The 22,955-nt window shown below is 36.7% G+C and overlaps 1 protein-coding gene and 1 long non-coding RNA gene across 6 annotated transcripts; one reads left to right on the forward strand and one right to left on the reverse strand.

Annotated features, from left to right (window-relative positions):
- The first annotated feature begins 334 nt into the window (after positions 1-334).
- On the forward strand, positions 335-22,089 carry LOC306861779 (circularly permutated Ras protein 1-like). 5 transcript variants are annotated; one of them, XM_079404253.1, is made up of 20 exons: positions 335-451; positions 7,781-7,864; positions 8,315-8,407; positions 10,671-10,760; positions 10,903-10,989; positions 11,094-11,191; positions 11,434-11,634; positions 11,727-11,777; positions 11,874-11,963; positions 13,103-13,254; positions 15,816-15,897; positions 16,115-16,239; positions 17,059-17,143; positions 19,254-19,360; positions 19,485-19,594; positions 19,706-19,817; positions 20,039-20,179; positions 20,263-20,356; positions 21,347-21,397; positions 21,577-22,089. In XM_079404253.1, the coding sequence occupies exons 1-20, from the start codon at positions 406-408 to the stop codon at positions 21,703-21,705; spliced, it is 2,028 nt and encodes a 675-aa protein (XP_079260379.1). In that variant the 5' UTR covers positions 335-405; the 3' UTR covers positions 21,706-22,089. The 5 variants fall into 5 exon arrangements, with proteins under 5 accessions (XP_079260379.1, XP_079260382.1, XP_079260381.1 ...); XM_079404255.1 differs by lacking the exon at positions 335-451 and adding an exon at positions 7,471-7,604; XM_079404254.1 differs by lacking the exon at positions 335-451 and adding an exon at positions 7,481-7,651.
- Positions 5,139-7,438, reverse strand: LOC306862587. The gene is made up of 3 exons (XR_013783586.1): positions 7,330-7,438; positions 6,410-6,509; positions 5,139-6,262 (listed from the first exon to the last, which is right to left on the reverse strand). It is a non-coding gene; the product is annotated as an uncharacterized lncRNA (long non-coding RNA).
- Positions 22,090-22,955: the final 866 nt, after the last annotated feature.

Consider the following 22,955-nt stretch of genomic DNA (forward strand, 5'->3'; position numbering starts at 1 on the left):
CAAGAAACTTGACAATCCCGTTTTGAGCCAAGGGGAATATTTATTGTGAAGACTTGAGTGCACTGCAGTGACTTACTATTTATATTACACCCAGTGTAAAATCCTTGCCTTGCTGCTAATGATTAAATGACTGAATTATGTCTCTATATAAAGGTAAGCATTTCATCAGAAATCAAAGTCCATGTTAGATGAAAGCTGCAAAGGAAGAAGAAAACCCGAGTGCATTTAAATCTACTGAGAGACACAATCAAGTTGGACATCTTGTTTCGTTTCTCTCTCGCTCTTATTCTATACCTTTTTCTAGTCCTGCACCCACAGTTTCCTGACTTCCTGTGTCTTCAGGCACACACAGTCAAACACACAGTAGGTGTGTGAAGAGCAGGACCTTAATGTTGCTGGCTTTGTATGCTTGCTGAATGCCAGACGCTTTATTTTGAACTACCATCACCAGGTAAGTACATTTCAAACGTTGTAGAGTTCATCAGAGACGATGCCCTCGTGATTAATAGGCTATTTCTATTATACTGTATATTACCATGTATCTTGTATCAGTAAAGTCAACCCCTCATCTTATATAAATTATGACACCGGGGTGTGTTGGCTCTTGGTTTTTGCAAACTTTAATATAAAAGAAAAGGAAATAACAGAGAAGAAAAGATAGAACTCCAGTGATTGATGGTGGCTGAGGAACATACTAGCATTGTTTTATTGATTAATCACATCATTTTCTGGATTATGATCATTTTAGAAGGAAATCACACTGTGCCAAAGTGTTTACAGCATGTGTAACTGCTTCCAGCAACTGAGATCAAAGTAGAAGTAAACCATTTTAGCAGGAAATTAAAGTTTAAAAAACTACAAACTACAAACTTAGAAAAACAAAGCATTATCTGCCGTTTTCAGTTTACACAACTCAACCAGGAAAGTGTTTTCTATGGAAGCCCGTTTCCGCCAATGAATAAAAAATAAAACAAGGTAATTGCGACTTTTTATCTCGCAATTCTGAGATATAAACTCACAATTCTGACTTTTTTTCTCACAATTCTGACTTTTTTTCTCACAATTCGGACTTTTTTTCTCACAATTCTGACTTTTTTTCTCACAATTCTGACTTTTTATCTCGCAATTCTGACTTTTTAACTCGCGATTCTGACGACTTTTCTCAGAATTCTGAGTTTTTTTCTCACAATTCTGACTTTTTTCTCACAATTCTGACTTTTTATCTCGCAATTCTGACTTTTTTTCTCGCAATTCTGACTTTTTATCTCGCAATTCTGACTTTTTTTCTCGCAATTCTGACTTTTTATCTCGCAATTCTGACTTTTTTTCTCGCAATTCTGACTTTTTTTCTCGCAATTCTGACTTTTTTTTCTCGCAATTCTGACTTTTTTTCTCGCAATTCTGACTTTTTATCTCGCAATTCTGACTTTTTTTTTCTCGCAATTCTGACTTTTTTTTCTCGCAATTCTTGAACTAGATTAATGTTGCGTCCGAATATGATTTTTGAACAAACATAAAAATGACTCATTATTCTTTATTTCTATGTTTTGCACTCGTGTTGGAGAGTACCATTACCGCTGGGCTTTCAGACACAACCTGCTTCATTTCTTTATAGTTCTGAGTTTGAGGCAGCTTCTATCGCGTTATTTTAATAACAGCTGTCAAATAAAGAGCGCATTATTGTAACACGAGAGTGGATATATATGAATGCACGCAGGTGGATTTCCTTCACTCTCACACGAGCGCTTTCATCTCTATGTTCTTGCTATAGAATTATCTTATCTCCTGTATTTAATGTTGTAAGATATCGACCAAGCAAGACATCCCCAATGAAAATTATAAATAAATTAAGGATTCATTAATTTGAAATAATTTTTTTATTATTATTTAGTCAATTATATATGAAGAGTTCAGATGCAAAAGCTTAAATGCCATCTGAATTTTTCTTCTAAAATTTGCATTTTTCATTTATGTTCAGTTATTTCACTTTAATGACAATGGACAAGCAATTCCCGCACACTATCGTAACTTGCAAAAAAGTAATATTTATTAATTAACACAACGTTTCGGTCACACGACCTTCATCAAGAAATGAAGCAGGTTGTGTCTGAAAGCCCGGCGGTAATGGTACTCTCCAACACGAGCGCAAAACACAGAAATAAAGAATAATGAGTCATTTTTATGTTTGTTCAAAAATCATATTCGGACGCAACATTAATCTAGTTCAATAGTTCATCTATAGCAAACTGAACAAAGCACTTCAAAGCCTTACACGGAGAGTGGTTTGCTATGGTGCGAGAAAGTCAGAGTTGAGAGATATAAACTCAGAATTCTGAGAAAAAGTGTCAGAATTCTGAGAAAAAAAGTCAGAATTGTGAGAAAAAAGTCAGAATTGTGAGAAAAAAGTCAGAATTGCGAGTTTATATCAAAAGTCTGAGAAAAAAAGTCAGAATTGAGAAAAAAAGTCAGAATTGCGAGTTTATATCTCAGAATTCTGAGAAAAAAGTCACAATTGTGAGAAAAGTCAGAATTGCGAGAAAAAAAGTCAGAATTGCGAGTTTATATCTCAGAATTCTGAGAAAAAAAGTGAGAATTGTGAGAAAAGAAGTCAGAATTCTCAGAAAAAAAGTCAGAATTGCGAGTTTATATCTCAGAATTCTGTGAAAAAAAGTCAGAATTGCGAGTTTATATCTCAGAATTGTGAGTTTATATCTCAGAATTGCGAGTTCATATCTCAGAATTGCGAGAAAAAAAGTCCGAATTGTGAGATAAAAAGTCGCAATTACCTTGTTTTATTTTTTATTCATTGGTGGAAACGGGCTTCCATAGTTAAGAGATACGTGCTGAAGTTGTTATTTTAAAGGTGCCATAGAATGCATTGATACAGTATTTTAAATTGTTCTCTGATATCTACACAGAAGGTATGTGGCTTAGGTAAGGGCAAAAAATCTCCAGAAACGATTTTACATGTCCATTTACAACCCTAGGATTTCTCCCTAGAATGAAACGGTCTGTTATTGGCTTATTTGGCAGGGTCATGAATAATAATGAGCTCTGCTCTGATTGGCTGTTTCACAGTGCTGCTCAATGTTGAGCTCTGCTCTGATTGGCTGTTTCACAGTACGGCTCATCAGCAAGAAGGAAGCACAGGGAGGAAAATATATATTTAAATAGTTTCTCTCGCAGTTATATCGTCGGGTAATTATACTGTATATAAAACGCGGGCATCAGGGAGCCGTTATTAATATGCGAGGCATTGAAACTGCTTTTGAACGATCCATCGATCGCGTTATAGTTTCACTTTCAAGAGACGCGATCACACAAACTATGTTTACATTATGGAGCAACAGTACTTACCACACATTTCACAAGATCAGATGCTTGTCAGTGGTGCTCAGGATCTGTAAGTCATTCGCCATCATCCTCATCTCTCCTTACTGAGTGAAATCTTATGTACTGTAACAGGCTACCGCTAGCAAGGAGCTAACATGTCCCTTTAGTGGCTCGCGTTATTTGCTTTCTGTGCCTTTCTGAATACAGACACCAACCCATCCCTGCACTTCACACCCCCTGCACGGCCTAGAACATAAAATTTATTTTGTTATTTTCGCTGTTGTCCGCGCTTGTTTATTTACAATACCTGCAGAGCTTCTGATGGTTCGGCCGGCTTAGAACAAGGGCGGGTTTATGCAAATGTTGGGGGCGTAGTGATCCCGACTGTTGCGTCACAGTCCAAATAGGGCTCGCTGCATCCTGCGGTGGACATCCAACCCCGCCCACATCCAAGTGTGACGTCACAAGCCACGCCCATACCAATACAGTCACGCCCACGTCAAAACGTTACGTCACATTGACTCTCCATGTTAAAATGCCCAACTTTACAGTAGAAAAAAACATGTTTACAGCCTGGTACAAAAATTTATTTTGGTCTATATAGCTAATTTTGCCCTTCGTGACAACTGTGAGGGGGGTGAATTTTTTTTATAACTCATCCATTTAAATTATATTAAGCCTTAAACTTCTGCATAATTAAGGGCGTGGCCACTTGAGTGACAGGTTGATTGACGTTGCTGTCTCTATCTGCTGTCTGTTAGCCGTCACGTTACCTCAGCCGCTGAACTTGGCATCTCTGCCGTGTTTCTGCTTTTGTTTTATACAGTCTATGGCTTTTTTCGTTGTTATTTCTTAAAATTATCTAATAAAATGGCTTGTTGTGCGGTTAATTGTACTAACAGACCGTCCAAGTCTAGACTCCATTTTTTCCGGTGAGTGATATTGTAATGTAATTTTATTTATTAATTTATTTATTCTTTATAATTTTATTTAAAACTTAACTACACTCCAGAATCCGACAGACTGTGATTGGCTGTAACGTTAGGCCTGTAATTAACGTTACTGGTTAAGCGTTTTCCTCCAATAGAAAACTGTTAGGCTATAATACAAACTCTGTGGCTTAAAAAATTAAAACCGATTAAAACTGTTTTTAAAAGACGAAACTCAGTGAGAACATAATTAATAAAGCATACTATATACAGACAACCAGGCACCTCAGTTCCGCCCACGTCCCGCCTCATTGCCCATTTTGGATCATCCGGGAGTGACGCGCGGTGACGCGTTGCCAAGATGGCGGCGGTCGGCTCCGCCCACTTTAGGCTTCAAAAACGCTCTTCAGAAACCTACGAGTGACGTCACGGACACTACGTCCATTTTTTTTTTTACAGTCTATGGTTATTCCCCGCGAAACCCGGAAGTAACGTTTTGTCCAAGCAATTTACAGCAGTTTCTGGGATCTAAATAAAATAATGTTGCCTTTCGTTTTACTAATACACGTTTTCTTATTTATTTAAAGGATGTCTAGGCTAAAATGGCACAACTTAAATGTAATATATTTAATATGTCTAATGTACAGAGCTGCTTTCTCATCACAAGAGCCTGTAAAACACTTAAATTTGATTAAATGATTAAGGTTGATTAAATTAGGCTAATTGTAATAAAAAACCTCTACACCTTACCTTATTGTAATGAGATAAATTCTCATTTATTACTATCGATTTTAAACTAAGACACCTTTTAGATTTATAAAATTTAAAAGGGATAATTAGATTTTGTTATTGTAAAAGTCACAACACATTGTTATAATTTATAATTGTCATTTAATTTTCTAAAGACGTGTTGTTCCACTTATCATCAAGTGTTAACATTTGAATGAAAGGATTGACAGTTCTCCATACAGTATGCAGTAGGAGACACATACATTTGCTGAACAGAGATTGCTTGCTTTGATAGATTATAACAAGTAACATGACATTGACATTCAGGCCTTGTTCATCAACAAAACTTCATATGAAGTGTGTCCAGGTCCTCCACATATTTAAAGATGAATAAACAGACATCCCTTGATTCATTAGGTATTTTTATATTTATTATTTTACAAAAATAACTAAATACATTTTTTTACAAAATATATGTTCTATAAGAGATATGTTTCAACTATCATAAATGAACAACTGAATGATCAGATAAACAGTTCTTGAAATGCAGTACACATACATACATAAACTACACAGAGAGATTCCTTGCCTTGTTAGATTATTCACAGAAACATGGCATGGACTTTCAAGCCTTGTTCAGCAACACAATTTGATATGAATGTGTCCAGCTCCTGCAGATACTCAAACAATCAGAATATTGTATTGTACAGATGTGCTATATACAAATTATGCAAGGGAATGTGGATAGATGTATGATATATTAAATCAAAAACATATGTATAATATATAAATATAAGTATGGATAATTTGGTATTGCACATGTTTTATTGCACAGTGGGGAGAACATTTAACTGTTTGTGAGGTAGATATGGCCTAAGGGAAGAAACCGTTCCTGTGTCTGGTCGTTCTGGTGCACAGAGCTCTGTAACGTCGACCAGACGGTAACAGTTCAAAGAGGGAGTGTGCTGGATGTGAGGGGTCCAGAGTGATTTAGCCGGCCCTTTTGCTCACTCTGGATAAGTACAGCTCTTGGAGAGTGTGAATGTGAATGTCCCACTGCAGGTCCTGAGAGATGAATAAAAAGACATCTCTTGCTTCATCTGATTCGACCCCAGGTAGTCTTTGATGGCATTTTGTTGATTTTTACCATCCATCTGGAGTAAAGCAGGCCCTTTCACCTCCCCACAGAATAACTCACGGTGACTCTGTATCCAGCACAACACTGGGCCAATGTCTCTTAAAAACTTCCACTTTATGTCCTCTTGGCACTCCTGTTAAAAATACAGAATACATGTGTGTTGGTCCACTAAATATTTGTCATACTAAATAATATTTACCTCATCATTTTGCATACAAGAATATTTATGATTTTAAACCACAAAAATCAATCACTACAGTATCTAGAAAAATGCTCCCACCATTCCTCCAGACCTTTCTTTACTGGTGAAACTGCAGCAGGAACACCTCATCCCGGCAGAACTGCTCTGCATCAGGCTAGGAACAAAAATGTGTAGAATGCTGTAAAACATGACAAAGATTGACAATCATTGTGATCTTTCCATTCATATAGAATGATACAAATATAATTTGTCACAAACACAGAGTTATCCTGCAATTCATAGTGAAATGATGGTTGCTCAACCAAGTTACTGTGCAAGGGTACTGTGATCAGTGTATATCATTAAAATATCATCTGTATGTGAGTGAGTGTTTGTGTGTGTGTGTAGGGTGGTAAGTACATATCTGTGAGTGGGTGAGATGAGTGTTATAAAAAAAATTGCACATTAACTCAACATTCATTATATGTTGTAAGAATCAGTGCACTAATAAATATATAGTGCACTGTTTTTTTGTGACATAAAATGAACTCTAACTGAATGTGCAATTTTTTTAATAACCCTTTTTTTATAATAGCTAAATAACACTCTTACCTACTCATATGCACACTCTATCCCTCTCACATATGTATTCATCTCTCTCCACACACATGATATTTTAATGACACTGATCACGGTACCCTTCCACAGTATCTTGGTTGAGGAACCACATCATTTCACTTCTTGCTGGATAACACACACACACACGCACACACAAACACGCACCCACACAAACAAACAAACACGCATACATATATATATACATATACATATATATATATATATATATATATATATATATATATATATATATATGTTAGTGATATCTAAGTAATAACGTGCCTGTGTACAGTTCAAAACACATAAGCATGCTGAACTGTTGTTTACATATGCACACAAACATTCAAGTTGTCAACGTTTTAAGTATTCCTAAAGACAAAAGATGTTTTTTTTTAACTTACCAACACAGCAAACTTATTTTGCTTCGGTTTGCAAACAATTAGGCTTATCTTCTTGTCAATGCTTTTTCCTGGTGCAAAATAATAGGTATGTGACGTATTTGGACACAGGCGTGGCTTGTGACGTCACGCTTGGATGTGGGCGGGGTTGGATGTCCACCGCAGGCTGCAGCGAGATTATGTTCGGTGTTATGTTCTGATTCGCCTGTTTTTCAGTGGTCTTTTTTAATCACGAGATTTTCATATGAAGGAGGAAACTATGGTGTTTGAGGCTCACTGTATGTCATTTCCATGTACAGAACTGTTATTATTTAAATATGCCAGGGTAAAGACAGTTTTTCATTCTATGTCACCTTTAAAGTGCCTGGGCGTTACAGGTTTCTATTTTAATTTGACTGTAAAGAACAGAACTTGACTGTTTATACCAAGACTCTCTTTTTCTTATCACCCACAGAGATGGAGTTTGCTTGCAGTCATGTTGTGTGCAACTGGAGGTCTGAGAGCTTAACAGAAGATGAAGCCAAAGTCTCAAATCAAGGTCAGTTGTACACTGTAAATGTATTAATGAGAATGGAGAACTGTTGGTTATTGACATTTAATAATACAACACGGATAATACTGATGAGACATGTAAAGAGACAGAATTACTGAATGAAGAATAATATATATTAAGGGAAAGCTCAGCCACAACGTTTTGAGACAATGGTCCAGTTACATATGCCTGGTTTCCCTAGCTGTGTCAGATTTAATGTCAGTGCATTGTCAGATTGGACCGTTTTTTTAATATATATATATATTTAGCGGTTTTGTCAATTGTTTTGTACTTCATAATCATTTTACTGTTACAATTTCACTTAAATAACATTAAGTAGGCAGGTTCCCATCGTGACAACTTGCCCCATGTTGTGTTTTGGGGTATTTTTATATTGTTTGGCACAAATAGTCAGTGTGTAACTATCTATCCCTCATGCCTGCTCATGTTTTGTAGGTTCTGCCTCCACTCTTCCCTGTGGTCTGTCCAGAGCTCAGTCTGTCTCCGATCATCCTTACGACAACTGTATTACCTTCATTCAGAAACCAGGTGAGTAAATGACACTGTTTTTCATCTTACCGTTGCTTTATGAACATTGTTCCAAATAAGTGAAGTGGCTTGTATTCTCTCTGTACATGTGAGAAACTGTTATTTCTTTAATGTTGTTTTTGTGGCAATTGTTTTGTTACTAGTTCTGATAAAGAACAGCAGAATTGACTCATTTGTTTGATTGAAGCTTCATTCGGTTGACTTTAAATGTTGAGTGGAACAATTCTTTTGGTTCAAAAGACATGCCTGTTCTCTTCAAAAGAAAATGCTGGTTGGAAATAATAAGATCACATCCTTTTTGTGGGTGTGAAAAGTTGATGACAGAGAAACGTCATAGGTGCGAATGATGTTTAATTTACATACAGAGTTTAGACAAAATGTCGTAAATGCCCATTATTATACAGTAAAAGTTTGTATAATTTGTGTAGGCTGCAGTGAAATACCAAACGTTGAGATTTATTTTCACTTATCTTTTCATTGTTTGTACTCTCTGGTTGGTATATTAGTGTGGTACAAGTTAAAACTAGTGGTTTGTGAAATGGGTGACTTGATAGACTTCCACGAACGACAAATCATGAAAGTCCCTTTAGCAGGAGCGCCTGTTACCTTAAAAACCCAATTGTTCTGTGTTTTAAGAACAGCAGTCTTTTTGATTACGATTGGATATGCAAAGCATGGCAAGACTTCATCAGTGAAATAAAGTAGCTGGCGAAAACTGAAAGTGAACAACAAGGACTGTCAGACACTAAGAAGGATTGTGTCCAAACAACAAAGAACTACTGCAGCAAAAGACAGCAAACTTCATTTTAACCCTGTTTCCACAAAAACTGACCACAGAGAACTTCACAAAGCCAAAAATCATGAAAGAGCTTCAACTGCTAAAACTTAAATCACAGACACCAATGCTAAAATATAAAAAAGATGGTGTCATGATGTCAAACCTGGAAGATAAAACATAAGCTCTGACCAGACAAATCAACTGATTTGAATATTATCAAATCGCTGTGGACAGTTTTAAAGAGAAGAATGGGAAGCCGATTCCCTCCTCCAACATCTGTAAAACAACTGACACATGTTTTGACAGATCAAAACGCTGCTGCTAAATTTATTCAAAATAGTTTCAAATATGATGACATCACCCCTATACTGAGGGTCTTCCACTGGCTGCCTATTCAATTTAGAATCGATCTTAAAATTCTCTTATTGGTGTACAAATCTTTACATAACCAAGCCCCTAGCTATCTCTCAGAGCTGTTGCATTTTTATACTCCCACTAGAAGTCTAAGATCCAGTGATCAGAATCTCCTTTTAGTCCCTCTGTCCAAACTTAAACGTAGAGGGGATCGAGCTTTCTCTGTGGTCGGGCCTCGGTTCTGGAACAATCTGCCGCCTGAGATTAGGGTGGTATCTTCCCTATCCGTTTTCAAGTCACTTTTAAAAACACACTTGTTTGATCTGGCCTACTAATATCCCTTTCTTGTTACACGGTATTATGGTCTGGATTATTACTTTGTTTTAAGAATGTCTATTTGTCATTCCTTTTGGTTTTTAATTTATATGTTGTATTATCTCTGTTTTATGTGTTTATGGTTTGATTTTAATGTACATCACTTTGTTCAGCCTTGTGGCTGTTTTTAAATGTGCTTGATAAATGAACTTGAACTTGAACTTGAGCGATGACATTCTAATGGAGACTATTACAGAGTTGCATAAATTTAGTCTTAAGAAGGCTGGAAGCTGTGTTAAAGGCAAATGATGGTAAAATGCATTCATAAAGAAATTATTGCTTATTTCATTGGTGTTTACGTTACTTTGTCCAACTTCTGTATAAATCTGAATCTTTATAAATGGAAGTCTCTTATGCTCACCAAGGTTGCATTTATTTGATATTTATATATTTTAATATAATAAAAATAGGAATATTGTGAAATATTATTTAATTATATTATTATATTAAATAAACTGTTTTCTATTTTAGTGTAATTTGAAAATTTTTCCTGTGATGCAAAGCAGAATGTAGTTACCTCAGTTTTGAGTGCAACATGATCCTTCAGAAATCATTCTTTTATGCTGATTTAGTGCTTAATAATAATTAGTTAAAAACAGCATTTATTTAGGACGGAAATCTTTGGTAAAATTGTTAATGGCTTTACTGTCACTTTTGATTAATTTAATGCATCCTTGCTGAATAAAAGTGTTACATGTAAGAAAATGTTATTTTTATCATTTATTTACTTCATTTTATTTTTTATTTATTTTACAGCTCCATCGATGGCTCCACCTCCTGTACCGCCCCGTAGCATACAAAGGAGAGAAACTCTCTGTGCAGTCCCACCACCATTACCACCGAGAGGTGAGAAGTCATTCACACTCCCTTTGTAACACGAAAAAGCACAGAAAATATTAGTAATGCTTTAACTGAAGCGGTGCACTAAAAATACTATGATGTGATAAAATATGATAAACAGGTTCAATGAGTTCACCCTCTTTCTCAGGTCTGGACAATAATGGAGAGACTCGACTTAAAGCTAATGTAAATGTGGTGTCGCTAAAAGTGGGAAGCCTCGTGGACATTGGTAAAGGTGTGCTAAACTGCTAAACAATCTTTTTGACAGCATAAACTATGCTAACAGCATAAACAAAACCTAAATGTTATATCTGTTCAGCTCACTTACTATCTCCTTAGCATCTGCTATACAGAGCAGCCAGAAACCAGTGCGTTGTGGGAAATGCAATGCCGTCATGTCCTCAGCAAGCAGCCCAGAGACACACCAGAAAACAATAGTAAGTTATACCAACAGGTGCAAAACCACTGTTTATTTGAAACTTTTTCCTGTGATGCAAAGCTGAATGTTCAACAGCAGTTACCTCAGTTTTGAGTTTAACATGATCCTTCAGAAATCATTCTTCTATGCTGATTTAGTGCTTAATAATAATTAGTTTTTATTATCAATGTTAAAAACAGCATATATTTAGAACGGAAATCTTTATTTTTGTTCAAAGTGTTTCCTGTCCCTTTTTTCTAGATATGGAGCTGTGAGTTTTGCAGCAAGGAGAATGTTTGCTCCCAGACTACACTGAAGGGCGGCCGGTTTCCTTTGCGTAATCCTCCTGGCAGGGATATACTTTACTTGGACGATGATGAGGACACAGATTATGAGAATCTAGACAACATGCTTATTGTCCTGTGCGTGGACATTTCCGGAAGTATGAGCATGACATCTGAGGTGCTGATCACTTTCATTACAAACATCCAGAGCTGTTATGATGTTTTTAACCCCCTCACATAATGTTCACATTAAATATATTTTCCTCTCAGATCTCTCCCGGCAAGAGCACGCGATCACCCACATATGTTTCACGACTGCAGGTGAGAGGTGACTTTTGACTTTCAATAAAAATAAATTTTGCTTGAATAAACAGGCACAATACATGTGAAATTACTCCCTTTTTTTTTTGGATTTAGGGAGTCCAAGAAGCTCTTCAGTTGGTGTTGTCCTCCCTGCAGAAAACCTCACCTCACCGAAGAGTGGCACTGGTGACGTTTAACAATGAGGTAAAGAGACTTATGGGGAAAAAGGAGTGAGCCAGAAAAGCAGAACGAGAGGAGATACAGTTACGGCATCAAGTAATTTTTAGGCTTTTTTGAACATGATGTGCACAAACCATTTATTATTACCAGTTCTGATCACAAAGACTATAAACATTTTCCTCTATTTTTTCTGTACACTTGTTTGCAAAAACTGCCGCACTATTATTTGATGTTTTTGCAATGCCATGCAATTATTGTGGTGTAATACAGAAATGTTTAAACTGGAATCTGGGGGAAATTATTATTAAAAAAAATATTTTTTTATTTTATATATTATGTGAAAAATATTATGTATATATTATTATATATAATGGAATTGTTAGATGTAATTTTACTGGAAATATATTTATTGTGAACAGTACTATACATTCACATTAGAATTTATATTTATACTGCACTATATTATTCCAATGTTAGGTAGAAAAAAGCAATTGTGCAATTTATTTATTTAAATAAAATATTGTTGTCTTTATTATTGACATGCTTTTTCTTACTTGTTGTAAATGTCTTTAAATATGAAAATATAGAGCTGCTTTTATATTATATGTAGGGTAGCTTTAAAAAGTTTGAATACACCCGGTATAATATATTTTGGATAGGTTAGTGGCTAAACAACACTAAAAACTGTGGTTGGTCATTTTACATGCCAGTCAGATGGTCTCTTGTGGGTTATTTTTTGTCAGAATAAGCAGCTCTGTGGTCTAGAGTTTATGCTGGTAGATTTTGGCGACACGGAACCAGGCTGAATGTTCCCTGTAAATCATACTGTGTAAAAATCACATAAATGAGGTAGAACTACATACTTGTGAAGCCAAAATTCAACAGACCTATAAAACTTACTGACATGTCAAGCTGTGACGACTCAGCATGAGCTTGTTTTGGTTTTGAAAAGCATGTGGCTTCTGGTTTGTGGAAACCAAATTTCACTGTGAAGGAACTAAGAAGCATGTGAAACTACTAAGTTTAGCAATTGAAAAGCCGTTTCAGAGAACTAGATACAGAGGTAAAGAATAGCAGCATAGCTCTCATAGTGCTTTATTTTACTGTCACGTGAATAGATTAAAGTTCAGAAAAGCATGAACAGTTGTTTTTGTGGTTTTTAGGTGACAGTATATGGTGATGGCACAAAGATTCCTCTCACTCTGAGAGACTGGGCACTGGTGGACTATGACTATCTGAAGAAGGAGGGTGAGAACTACAGCACCCCTCACTGCATTGCAGAGACTATCCAACCTCTCACCCAGAAAATCAAAGAGTGAGTGGCACATTCTCAAGCTTTTATTGTATGTATATCTGTCAAAAGTCACGTCATCTTGTCTGTATTTTTTCTGTGTTTGCATACGTGTGTGTGAGCCGGCAGTATTTTGTAGATTTGGCACTGAGCTGCTTTCTGCTAGGCTGTTTGATTTTGTGTTTTGTGCTTCTGTCAGTTGATAAACTGTCAGAATTTTTTTTGAAAGATGAAACCACTATATCCTGTTGAATATGTTAGAAATAAACCAAGGTTAGGCTCAAAAAGACAGTGAGCTCAAAACCCACAAGTCTAGGGAGGCTATTCAGGTTCATTCGAAGGCAGCATAAATATACTGTAGATATCATAGGCTGTAAACAGCTTTAATGCTTTACATAATTGTTATTTTCAACTGTGTAGAACCAATCACAGGAAAAACATTTCTATTAAGAAGTGCCTGTTTCTATAGAAAACCATATACCAGTGCTATAAAAGAATCCAGAAATAATGCATCCATGTCAAGAACCTATGATATACAGTGCCCTCCAAAAGTATTGGAACAGTGAAGACAAATGTCACATTTTATTATTGGGTGATTCAACACATAGATGTTTTACCAGCTAAGAAGTTCAGCACTTTAGAGTTTCATCCCCCTATCTGATGTGAGCATAAGTATTGGGACAGTTGCCTCACAGGTCTTTCTAAGTGATCAGCTGTGTCCTGTTGCATTAATTCTTCAGATATTAAAAGCAGGGAATGTGTCGTATCAGTTATATCCATTACTTCTGTATTCTGAATCTTGCATTCGATGATGACACACTCAAACCAGGATAAAGACGAGGGAGCTGACTTTGAGAGAAAAGCAAGCAATTTGGATGCTAAAAGAAAAGAGGAAGTCAGTTAGAGCTCTAGCATAAACAAAGGGCATGGAGAAATCAAGAGTTTGGAAACCACCAGCAACCAACAACGACCTGATCGGCTGAGAAAATAACAGTAGTTGATGATAGATAAATCATAAAAGCTGTGAAAATGAACCCTAAAAGACGTGTCTGTAAATCACCAACAACTTCCAGAAAGCTGGGGTGATACTCTGACAATCTACTGTCCTCAGGAGGCTTTGACACAGAATTACAGATGCTACACTGCAAGATGCAAACCTCTGACCAGCACCAAAAATAGAAAGGCAAGATAAGAGTTTGCAAAAAAGCACAAAGGTGAGGCAGAAGAGTTTTGGAACTGTGTTTATGGACCGATGAGACACAGATGAACCTTTATCTAAGTGATGGGAAAGCAAAAATGTGGAGAAAAAAGGGAACTGCTATGATCCCAAGCATACAGCCTCATCTGTAAAGCATGGTGGAGGTGGTGTCGTGGCATGGGCATGCATGGCTGCCTCTGGAACAGGCCCTCTCAACTTTACTGATGACTTAATGTATAATGGCAGTAGCAGAATGAATTTGGAAGTGTACAAAACCATCTTGCCTACCAATATTCAAGAAAATGCCACCAGATTCATTGGGAAGTGCTTCATATTGCATCAGGACAATGACCCAAACACCCTGTCAGTTCAGTCAAGGAATTTATAAGGGCAAAGAAATGGAAAGTCTTAGATTGCCCAAGTCAATCTCCAGATTTAAATCCGATTGAACATGAATTTCACCAGCTGAAGAGGAGAGTAAAGGCAGAAACTCCCCAAAACAAGCATCAAGTGGAATTGGCTGCATTAAAGGCTGGGAAAAGTATTTCAAAGGATGAGACCAAGAGTCTGGTGATGTCTATGGGTCACAGACTCACTGCTGTGATTGTGTGCAAGGGATCTCCATCTAAATAATAGCTTTTAATCTTTTATATCTGCCTTATATCTGCCTTGAGGGGAAGTCGTGGCCTAATGGTTAGAGAGTTGGACTCGTGATCCAAAGGTTGCGGGTTCGAGTCTCCGGCCGGCAGGAATTGTAGGTGGGGGGAGTGAATGTCCAGCGCTCTCTCCACCCTCAATACCACGACTGAGGTGCCCTTGAGCAAGGCACCGAACCCCCAACTGCTCCCCGGGCGCCGCAGCATAAATGGCTGCCCACTGCTCCGGGTGTGTGTTCACGGTGTGTGTGTGTTCACTGCTGTGTGTGTGCACGTTGGATGGGTTAAATGCAGAGCACGAATTCCGAGTATGGGTCACCATACTTGGCTGAATGTCACTTCACTTCTTTCACTTATGTTCAACTGTCCCAATACTTATGCTCACATCAATGAGTGGGATGAACTCTAAAAGTGCTGTTCTTTTTATTTGGTAAAACATGTATGTGTTGAAACGGCTAATAATAAAATGTGACATTCTGTAGTTTTGTCTCATATTCATCTTTTAATCATATTTGCAAATGTCTTGACTCCACAGCCAACAGAGCAATTTTGTCTTTACTGTTCCAATACTTATGGAGGGCACTGTAGATAGGCCTATACTAAATGTAAATGTATACATTTTTATATATACATTGAATAAAGAGAGAAAGAAAAGCAATAAATTTTAGTGTGAAGTCATTATGTCAGTACTCTGTCTCAATGTGTGATTAATTAAGGTTTTGTCTTCTCAGACTGAGAGAGCATGGAGCCACAGCACTGGGACCTGCTGCCCTCATCTCTGTTGCCATGGCATCTCAGTTCACAGGGTCAAAAGTCTGTACCATAAATATGTGTTCTGACAAATACACCTGTTTTGTTATGAAAAATATGTGCTGCAGTGATAAAACCACTACTCACTGAGTTAAGCCATAGTCTAGAAGAGGACACTTATCATATATTATATTGCATATTTATACAAATATTTGCTTTAGCTACTGATGCTATACATATACGTGTATATATTTGTGTAATTTTTAATATTTGTTTTCAGGTTATAATTTGCACAGATGGGCAGGCCAACATAGGCCTAGGCCAATTAGATCAAGAGTCTTCCCATTGGCCCGCCCCCTCACCTTATTTTTACAACCAGTTAGCCCATTATGCTGCTGAAAAGGGGTGAGCGACTGCAAAACACGAGTCTCTTTCTGAATATTATGTTACTTTCTCCCAGTGTTGGGTGTGATGTATTACTAAGTAATTAATCACTGTAATTTAATAACTTTTCCCTCAAAAATTAAAGTAAGAGATTACTCTTGATTTTTCTGTAATTTAATTACAGTTACTTCTGATGTAATTGTATTAAATACTGTATAGAGCAATTTATAATTCTGGAAACGTTGGGACGTTTTTTAAATGTGAATAAAATGAAAACTAAAAGAATTTCCAATCACATGAGCCAGTATTTCATTCACAATTGAACATAGATAACATAAATGTTTAAACTGAGAAATTTTTACAATTTTAAGCACAAAATGAGCTCATTCCAAATTTGATACCTGCTACAGGTTTCAAAATAGTTGGGACAGGGGCATGTTTACCATAGTGTAGCTTTTCCTTTTTTTTTCAAACAGCTTGAAGACGTCTGGGCATCGAGGTTATGAGTTTCTGGAGTTTAGGTGTTGGAATCTGGTCCCATTCTTGCCTGATATAGGTTTCCAGCTGCTGAAGATTTCGTGGTCGTCTTTGACATATTTTTCATTTAATGATGCGCCAAACCTTTGTCGGTTCAAGAATAATTTATGCAGTTTCATATTATTTATGTGGTCGAGGCTGATATTAGATGTAATTACTAGCTAATAATTTATTACTTTTTTGAGTAGCTTGCCCAACAGTGGTTTTAGCAATGAATGTAGACCAGTGTACTTAATGAAATTGTCATGTCAAGTGTTATTTTGGTCACAAGTCACAGATTTCTGTTTCTGTGGTTATTTATAGTGTGATCGTGTCCGTGATGACCTTAGAAGGAGAGGAATGTCGTTTGGCAGAGGTTGGGAGGTTGGCTGATCACACAGGAGGCAGAGTGAGTTACTGCTGCTGCTCATCTGCAGTCTACCTTGTTGTTTAGTAGTGTGGGTCATGTTGCTAGTATCAAATAAGATGGTAAAGACTGATTATTTTAGAGAAACCTAGAGGTACATGAGGATTGCAGCAACAGTCTATTTCTCCTAAGGGTGTTGTCTTTCACTAATTTGGTTACATCTCACACACTTGTAGCTCATTGTAAACTCTAAAAAATGCTCACATTTTCACTGGAACTTTTTTCTCACTGGAACTGTCTGTCACTACATCTGTTATATCGCAGACTTCAAGCACATCCTGAACCTTGTGTGTAAAACCCCTCTGTAGAAGCTTAATCTCTTTTTAATGTAGTTAAGACATGTTGCTTGGAGCCTATTTCAGAGAAACTGATACTTATCAACAAGTGACACCCACACATGCAAGGAAGGATGATTTTTTGTTCAGTATTTCCCCTTCAGCTGTCTTTGAATGTGAAAAGGAGTTTTGGCTTTGAAACAATGATAATAGGAAACTGGTGCATACCTTTGCAAGACATCAATCACCTTAGTGTTGTCCATCTCTGTAGTGTGCAACACAAGTAGTAGTAGTAGCCCTTTATTGTCACTAGTCACAAGTACCAGCGAAATTAGCCATCAACCTGTCCATACAAACATACATACAATACAATATGACAGGGGGGTGGACAGGACAGGAAGACAGGGAATTGAGGAAGAATGTATGTATGTGAGTTCGTGTATTTGTAAGCTTGGAGATTCGCCACGCTGGTATTCAAATCAAGTTGTCTCAGTCCGCAGATTGTGATAGCGACACAGCAATTGCCATGAAAATGGCCTTGATCGGGACCCAGACAGAGTCGACAATCAGCAGGTGTATGTGCAATGGGAGAGGAATGCAAGAGCATCTCACTGCAGCGCTCTTCCGGGGGGTTGTTTTGGGAAGCCGAAAGAAGATAAGATTGCGAATTGTTTGGTCTTAGGGCGAGTAGCTGCATACCAATTTCACAGCTACTCTCTTTGTCCATTCTGGTCTCCAAATCCATAAATTTTTCTCAGCACAGCTGTGAGCTTATCCGTGATAGAATCCATATTGCGGTTGATAGCCTCAGTCTCAGTGCTGACCGCTCTGCCCACTGCTTCAATCATGACGGGCAGCCTTGTGAGGCTTTGGACAGCTGTTCCCGTCTCCTGAATTGTCCGATAACCCAGGGCAAAGCCTAATCCAATCATCAGAAACCCCGTTATCATGGTTCCGAATAGGTAGATGTCTTCAATGTCCTCCACGGAAAGAGCCGCCAGACACACGACCTGCCATCTCTCCCATGCGTCCATCGTGTAGCCAGTAGCGAACGTCCCAGCAGGACAGACAGGTTCCCCGAACCCAAAAATGGGGTCAATTGCGTTGGGAGACCAGTTGATCAAATCCATGATTTTTCAGTTTGGAGAGCAGTGCAGAGAGAGTCTCTCAGGTATTAGACAGTAGACGAGACGAGACGAGAGAGAGCAAAGCAGGGAGGGTAAGGGTAGGAGAGGAAAGAAAAATGCGTCCGCCTTCGTTGAGAGCCAAAGTTGAGAGCCATTATTCAAACTAGGTAAGTTTACCTAGTTTGAATAATAAGCACCGCTGTTCAAACGTTTGGGGTCAGTGTGGGTTTTTTTATTGATACTTTTTTATTTTTATTTTAAATAGATCCTGTTTCTATCACAGTTTCCACAATATCATGAAGCAGCACAACTGTTCTCAACATTGATAATAGAAAGAAATATTTCTTGAGCAAACCTGCATATTGGAATGATTTCTGAAGGATCACGTGACACTGAAGGCTTGAGTAATGATGCTGAAAATTCAGCTTTGCCATCACAGGAATAAATTACTTTTTAAATATATAAAAATAGAACACATTTATTTTAAATTGTAACAATATTTCACAATAATTGCTCAAAGAAATGCAGCTTTGGTGAGCATAAGAGACTTCTTTTAAAAACACAAAAATGTTATACCAACCCCAAAGTTTTGAAAGTAGCCTTTCTCATTGAAAGGAGAACTGCAATATTACATACAAGCCAAGATCTTAAATGTTAAAAACTAATTGTTTTTTTTCATCCACTTTTCAGATAAATATTGTAAATATTGGTACAGTTGCCACAGAGATTCAGAGCGCTATAGCTGACAATGTCCTTGCAACTAGCGTTATAGCAACTCTGCTGGCACCAGTTGGCATGTAAGTATCCATTACTAACCTTCACTCTCACAAACATATAAATACATGCAAACACAAATATACACTTTACACACATTGCATAGTGTCTGTGTCTATTTTTCTCTGTCTTCTCTGATTGATGCAGGTACTTCCCCTATGAGGACGATAATCATAGGTTAGTACGAGAGATTGGCAACGTAACAGATGCTGTTGAGATCACCTTTCAGTTTGCAGTCAGACCAGAAAAAGTTGAAAGTAAGCACAAAATATACAGTGCAATCAAAAAATAAAAATAAATGAGCATTTTCATATGCAACACAAAATGTAGAATTTTTAAATGTGTGTAAAAAACCTAATTTATTTTAGGTTTCCAACAACGGGACCGGATCCCTTTTCAGCTGCAGCTGAGTTTCAAGACTCGAGATTTGCAGAAAGTGACGAGAGTCATCACTCAACAGAAACGCGTCACCACCAGCAGGCAAACCACTAAAAATACTACACAATAACAACAAACACCCTCCAGAGCGACAGCTCATGACACATCTCACTTTATAGTTTTGCCATAAACTACTTGGTGATTTGTAGTCAGCTGTTTGACATGCAAAATATCTGCAAAAATTTAATTGTTGACTTAAAATAACATATATATATATATCAACCTTCCTTCCTCCATCTCTGTGTCTTGTCCTGTGTGTGTAGTTGGGTGTGGGCAGGCAGTTTAAATATGTCTGTGTTGGGTGTTCACTGTGCCCAGCTGTGTGCCAGGCTGACTATGGAGGGCCGGATACAGGAAGCACAGAGACAACTCAGAGCTCAGCAGGACCTTCTCAAAGACATCAGGTATGCCAAACCTCTCCAGACTGCTCTTTTCTACATCATATGTGTATGCATAAAATATATCTCTCTTAATGTTTATCTCACAGTCAACAGAAGCCGAGCCCTAAAGAAGAGAGTATCTATGGGAACTGGATCAGCACCATGAGTATGATCTGTGAAGACCTCACCACTGGCAACCAGGTGTGAATACACCCTTAACCTTCCAAATAATAGTATAAATACATTATTTCATTTTATTTTTGAATGTTATGAATTTCTAGCATCATTACTCCAGTCTTCACTGTCACATAATCCTTCAGAAATCATTCTGATATGCTGATTTGCTGCTCATAACATTTCTTATTATTATCAGTGTTGGAAATAGCTGTGCTGCTTAATATTTTTGTGGACTGTGATATATTTTTCAGGATTCTTTCATGAATGGAAAGTACAAAGTAAAAATCTGCATTTATTTGAAATAGTAATTATTATGCATGTCATTATTATTATGCATGTATAATAATTTATTATACTTGTATTATTATTATTATTATACATAGTAAACATTATAAATGTCTTTACTGTCACCTCTATATATTTCTGAAGGATCACGTGACACTGTAGACTGGATTAATGGCTGCTGAAAATTTGGCTTTGCCATTATTAGAGAAATAAATTACACTTAAGCAGTAGTTTTAAGTTACAATAGTATTTCACAATATTACTGCTTTTACTGTATTTTGATTAAATAAATGCAGCCTCGGTGAGTGTAAAGTGAGTAAAAAAAAAAAAAATTGTTATTATTCCAAAAATTCCAAATTGTATATACTCATTAATATAATTAAGCCTTTAAAACATTATGGAATATTTAACTAATCAGTAGGTTGTGCTATTCAAATATGAATACATATCAAGCATTTTTATTACATGAATACGTTTTATGCATAAAAATTTTTAAACTATATCAAAAATACACTTTAGCAGAGCATTTATCAAGCATTATCATTGTTTACTTAATTCAGCATACCAAGTCAGGATAGACACACTCTCATTGTGTTTAACATTCAGCATGTTTTGAAATCTGCTCAGCTCCAAAAGTGCCCCAAGCCATATTAGCATTATAGATGAATCATTGTGACTATATGATAAAGTCCTTGTGCTAAAAGCATGACACACTTTTACTCTAAACAGAACACAACAGAAACTGACACCATACCAGCATCCCGAACACCTTCCACTGCGGTGAGTTAAAGATCTCCCACACTTTATATATAACAGAAAATATGGGATTCAGAATCTAATTTAAACTCGGATGTACAAAGAAACTTGTTAGGATTTTGAAAAACAGTTATACATAAAATTAATAAGAAATAATGCTTGGATATCATGAATCATCACATCAATTTTTTTTTCTCCTCCAGAGTCTCTCAGATGCGGCAGCCAAGGTGGTCTACCAAATGAAGAGAGCGAAGAGCGTGAAAGGGACAGAGAGTTGCCAGGCTGGAGCACTGAGCTCAGATGTCACCAAGACTCATTTAAATGTGAAATAGGCTGCTATATCAATCACAAAACTATGGACAATGAATACTGCTTGGAATATATGCAATATAAAATATATGCAAACTATGAGTCAATAACCTAGTATCCATAGTTTCTTGTCATGCCATCACTGCTGTATTTATCTTTGGCTGGTCTGTGCATTTCAGACATTTTTGCGTGAGTAACTTGTGTAAATATATGTCAGATTACCAGCTTGGATACTAGGGACTGTATTAATAAATATAATGCAATCAAATACAACATATTTTATAGAAATCACAGACTGATTCCTACTCTTTCTACTTGCATCACATTAAAATAATCAATCTTCTTATCATTTTATAATGTATGCCGATTTAAAGAATAAACACGGGTAAAAGTATGTCACGCACATCATTTGTGTTTTTTCTTATCTCTCTCTCTCTCTCTCTCTCTCTGTCTTTCCCTAATGTTAATGGCAGATGTTGAGTAGCGTTTGACTTCTGAAATACTATTCTTGAAATGAGGCGATTCTATCTGTCTCTGTAGATGGTGTGTACATAGAAACCTGTGTCACCATCAGAAAAACATCTTTTTCTGCTGATTTAACATTACGTCAGGTTTTTACATAATGGGGTTTTGTTTTGCTCATATGACCTCTGGTTCATTCCACAAACTGACCACAAAAGACCTTTAATTCAGTAATGATCAGGTCCAGATCTCTGTAGAATTGCAGGTTTTGCAGCCCCATCTCCTTGTGTTATTCATTCATTCATTCATTCATAATTTTATTTCAGCTGCCAATAAGCATGTTGTTCTGTCATCACACAATATTCAAATCCATTTTACAGAATTCCATCATTTTCTATCAAAAAGAAAATGCAAGAAATAATACATAACAAAAAAAATAAAATTATAAATAAACTACTAATTTGCTGCTTCTTAATAGTAAGGTAGTTGTTAAATGTAGGTATTGGCTAGAATTATAGATGTACAATATAGCCATGCCAATATGTTAATAATGCTAATAAGCAACTAGTAAAGAGTGAAAATTAGTCCCTATAATGAAGTGTTACCAGTTTTTCTGACTTTTAGCAATTATAAAAGTCATATTATATACATATATTACAAACAACAAAATAAAAATTCATTCATATTAACATATGAACTTTTTTCTTAATTTTGAACCATATAGAATAAAATTAAATCTTTGCCGATTCTGTCTGGGTTTGGTCATCTTGATTGTAGTCAGTGTTAGTTACATCAAAATGTAATGTTGTAC

This window comes from Barbus barbus (assembly GCF_936440315.1).
Source record: "Barbus barbus genome assembly, chromosome: 1".
Classification (NCBI taxonomy): domain Eukaryota; kingdom Metazoa; phylum Chordata; class Actinopteri; order Cypriniformes; family Cyprinidae; genus Barbus; species Barbus barbus.

Coding starts and splice junctions, on each gene's coding strand:
- LOC306861779 (XM_079404253.1), top strand. CDS start 406: ATGCTTGCTGAATGCCAGACGCTTTATTTTGAACTACCATCACCAG. Junction 19,361..19,484: donor CTGCTGGCACCAGTTGGCAT/GTAAGTATCCAT, acceptor TGATTGATGCAG/GTACTTCCCCTATGAGGACG. Junction 19,595..19,705: donor CAGACCAGAAAAAGTTGAAA/GTAAGCACAAAA, acceptor AATTTATTTTAG/GTTTCCAACAACGGGACCGG.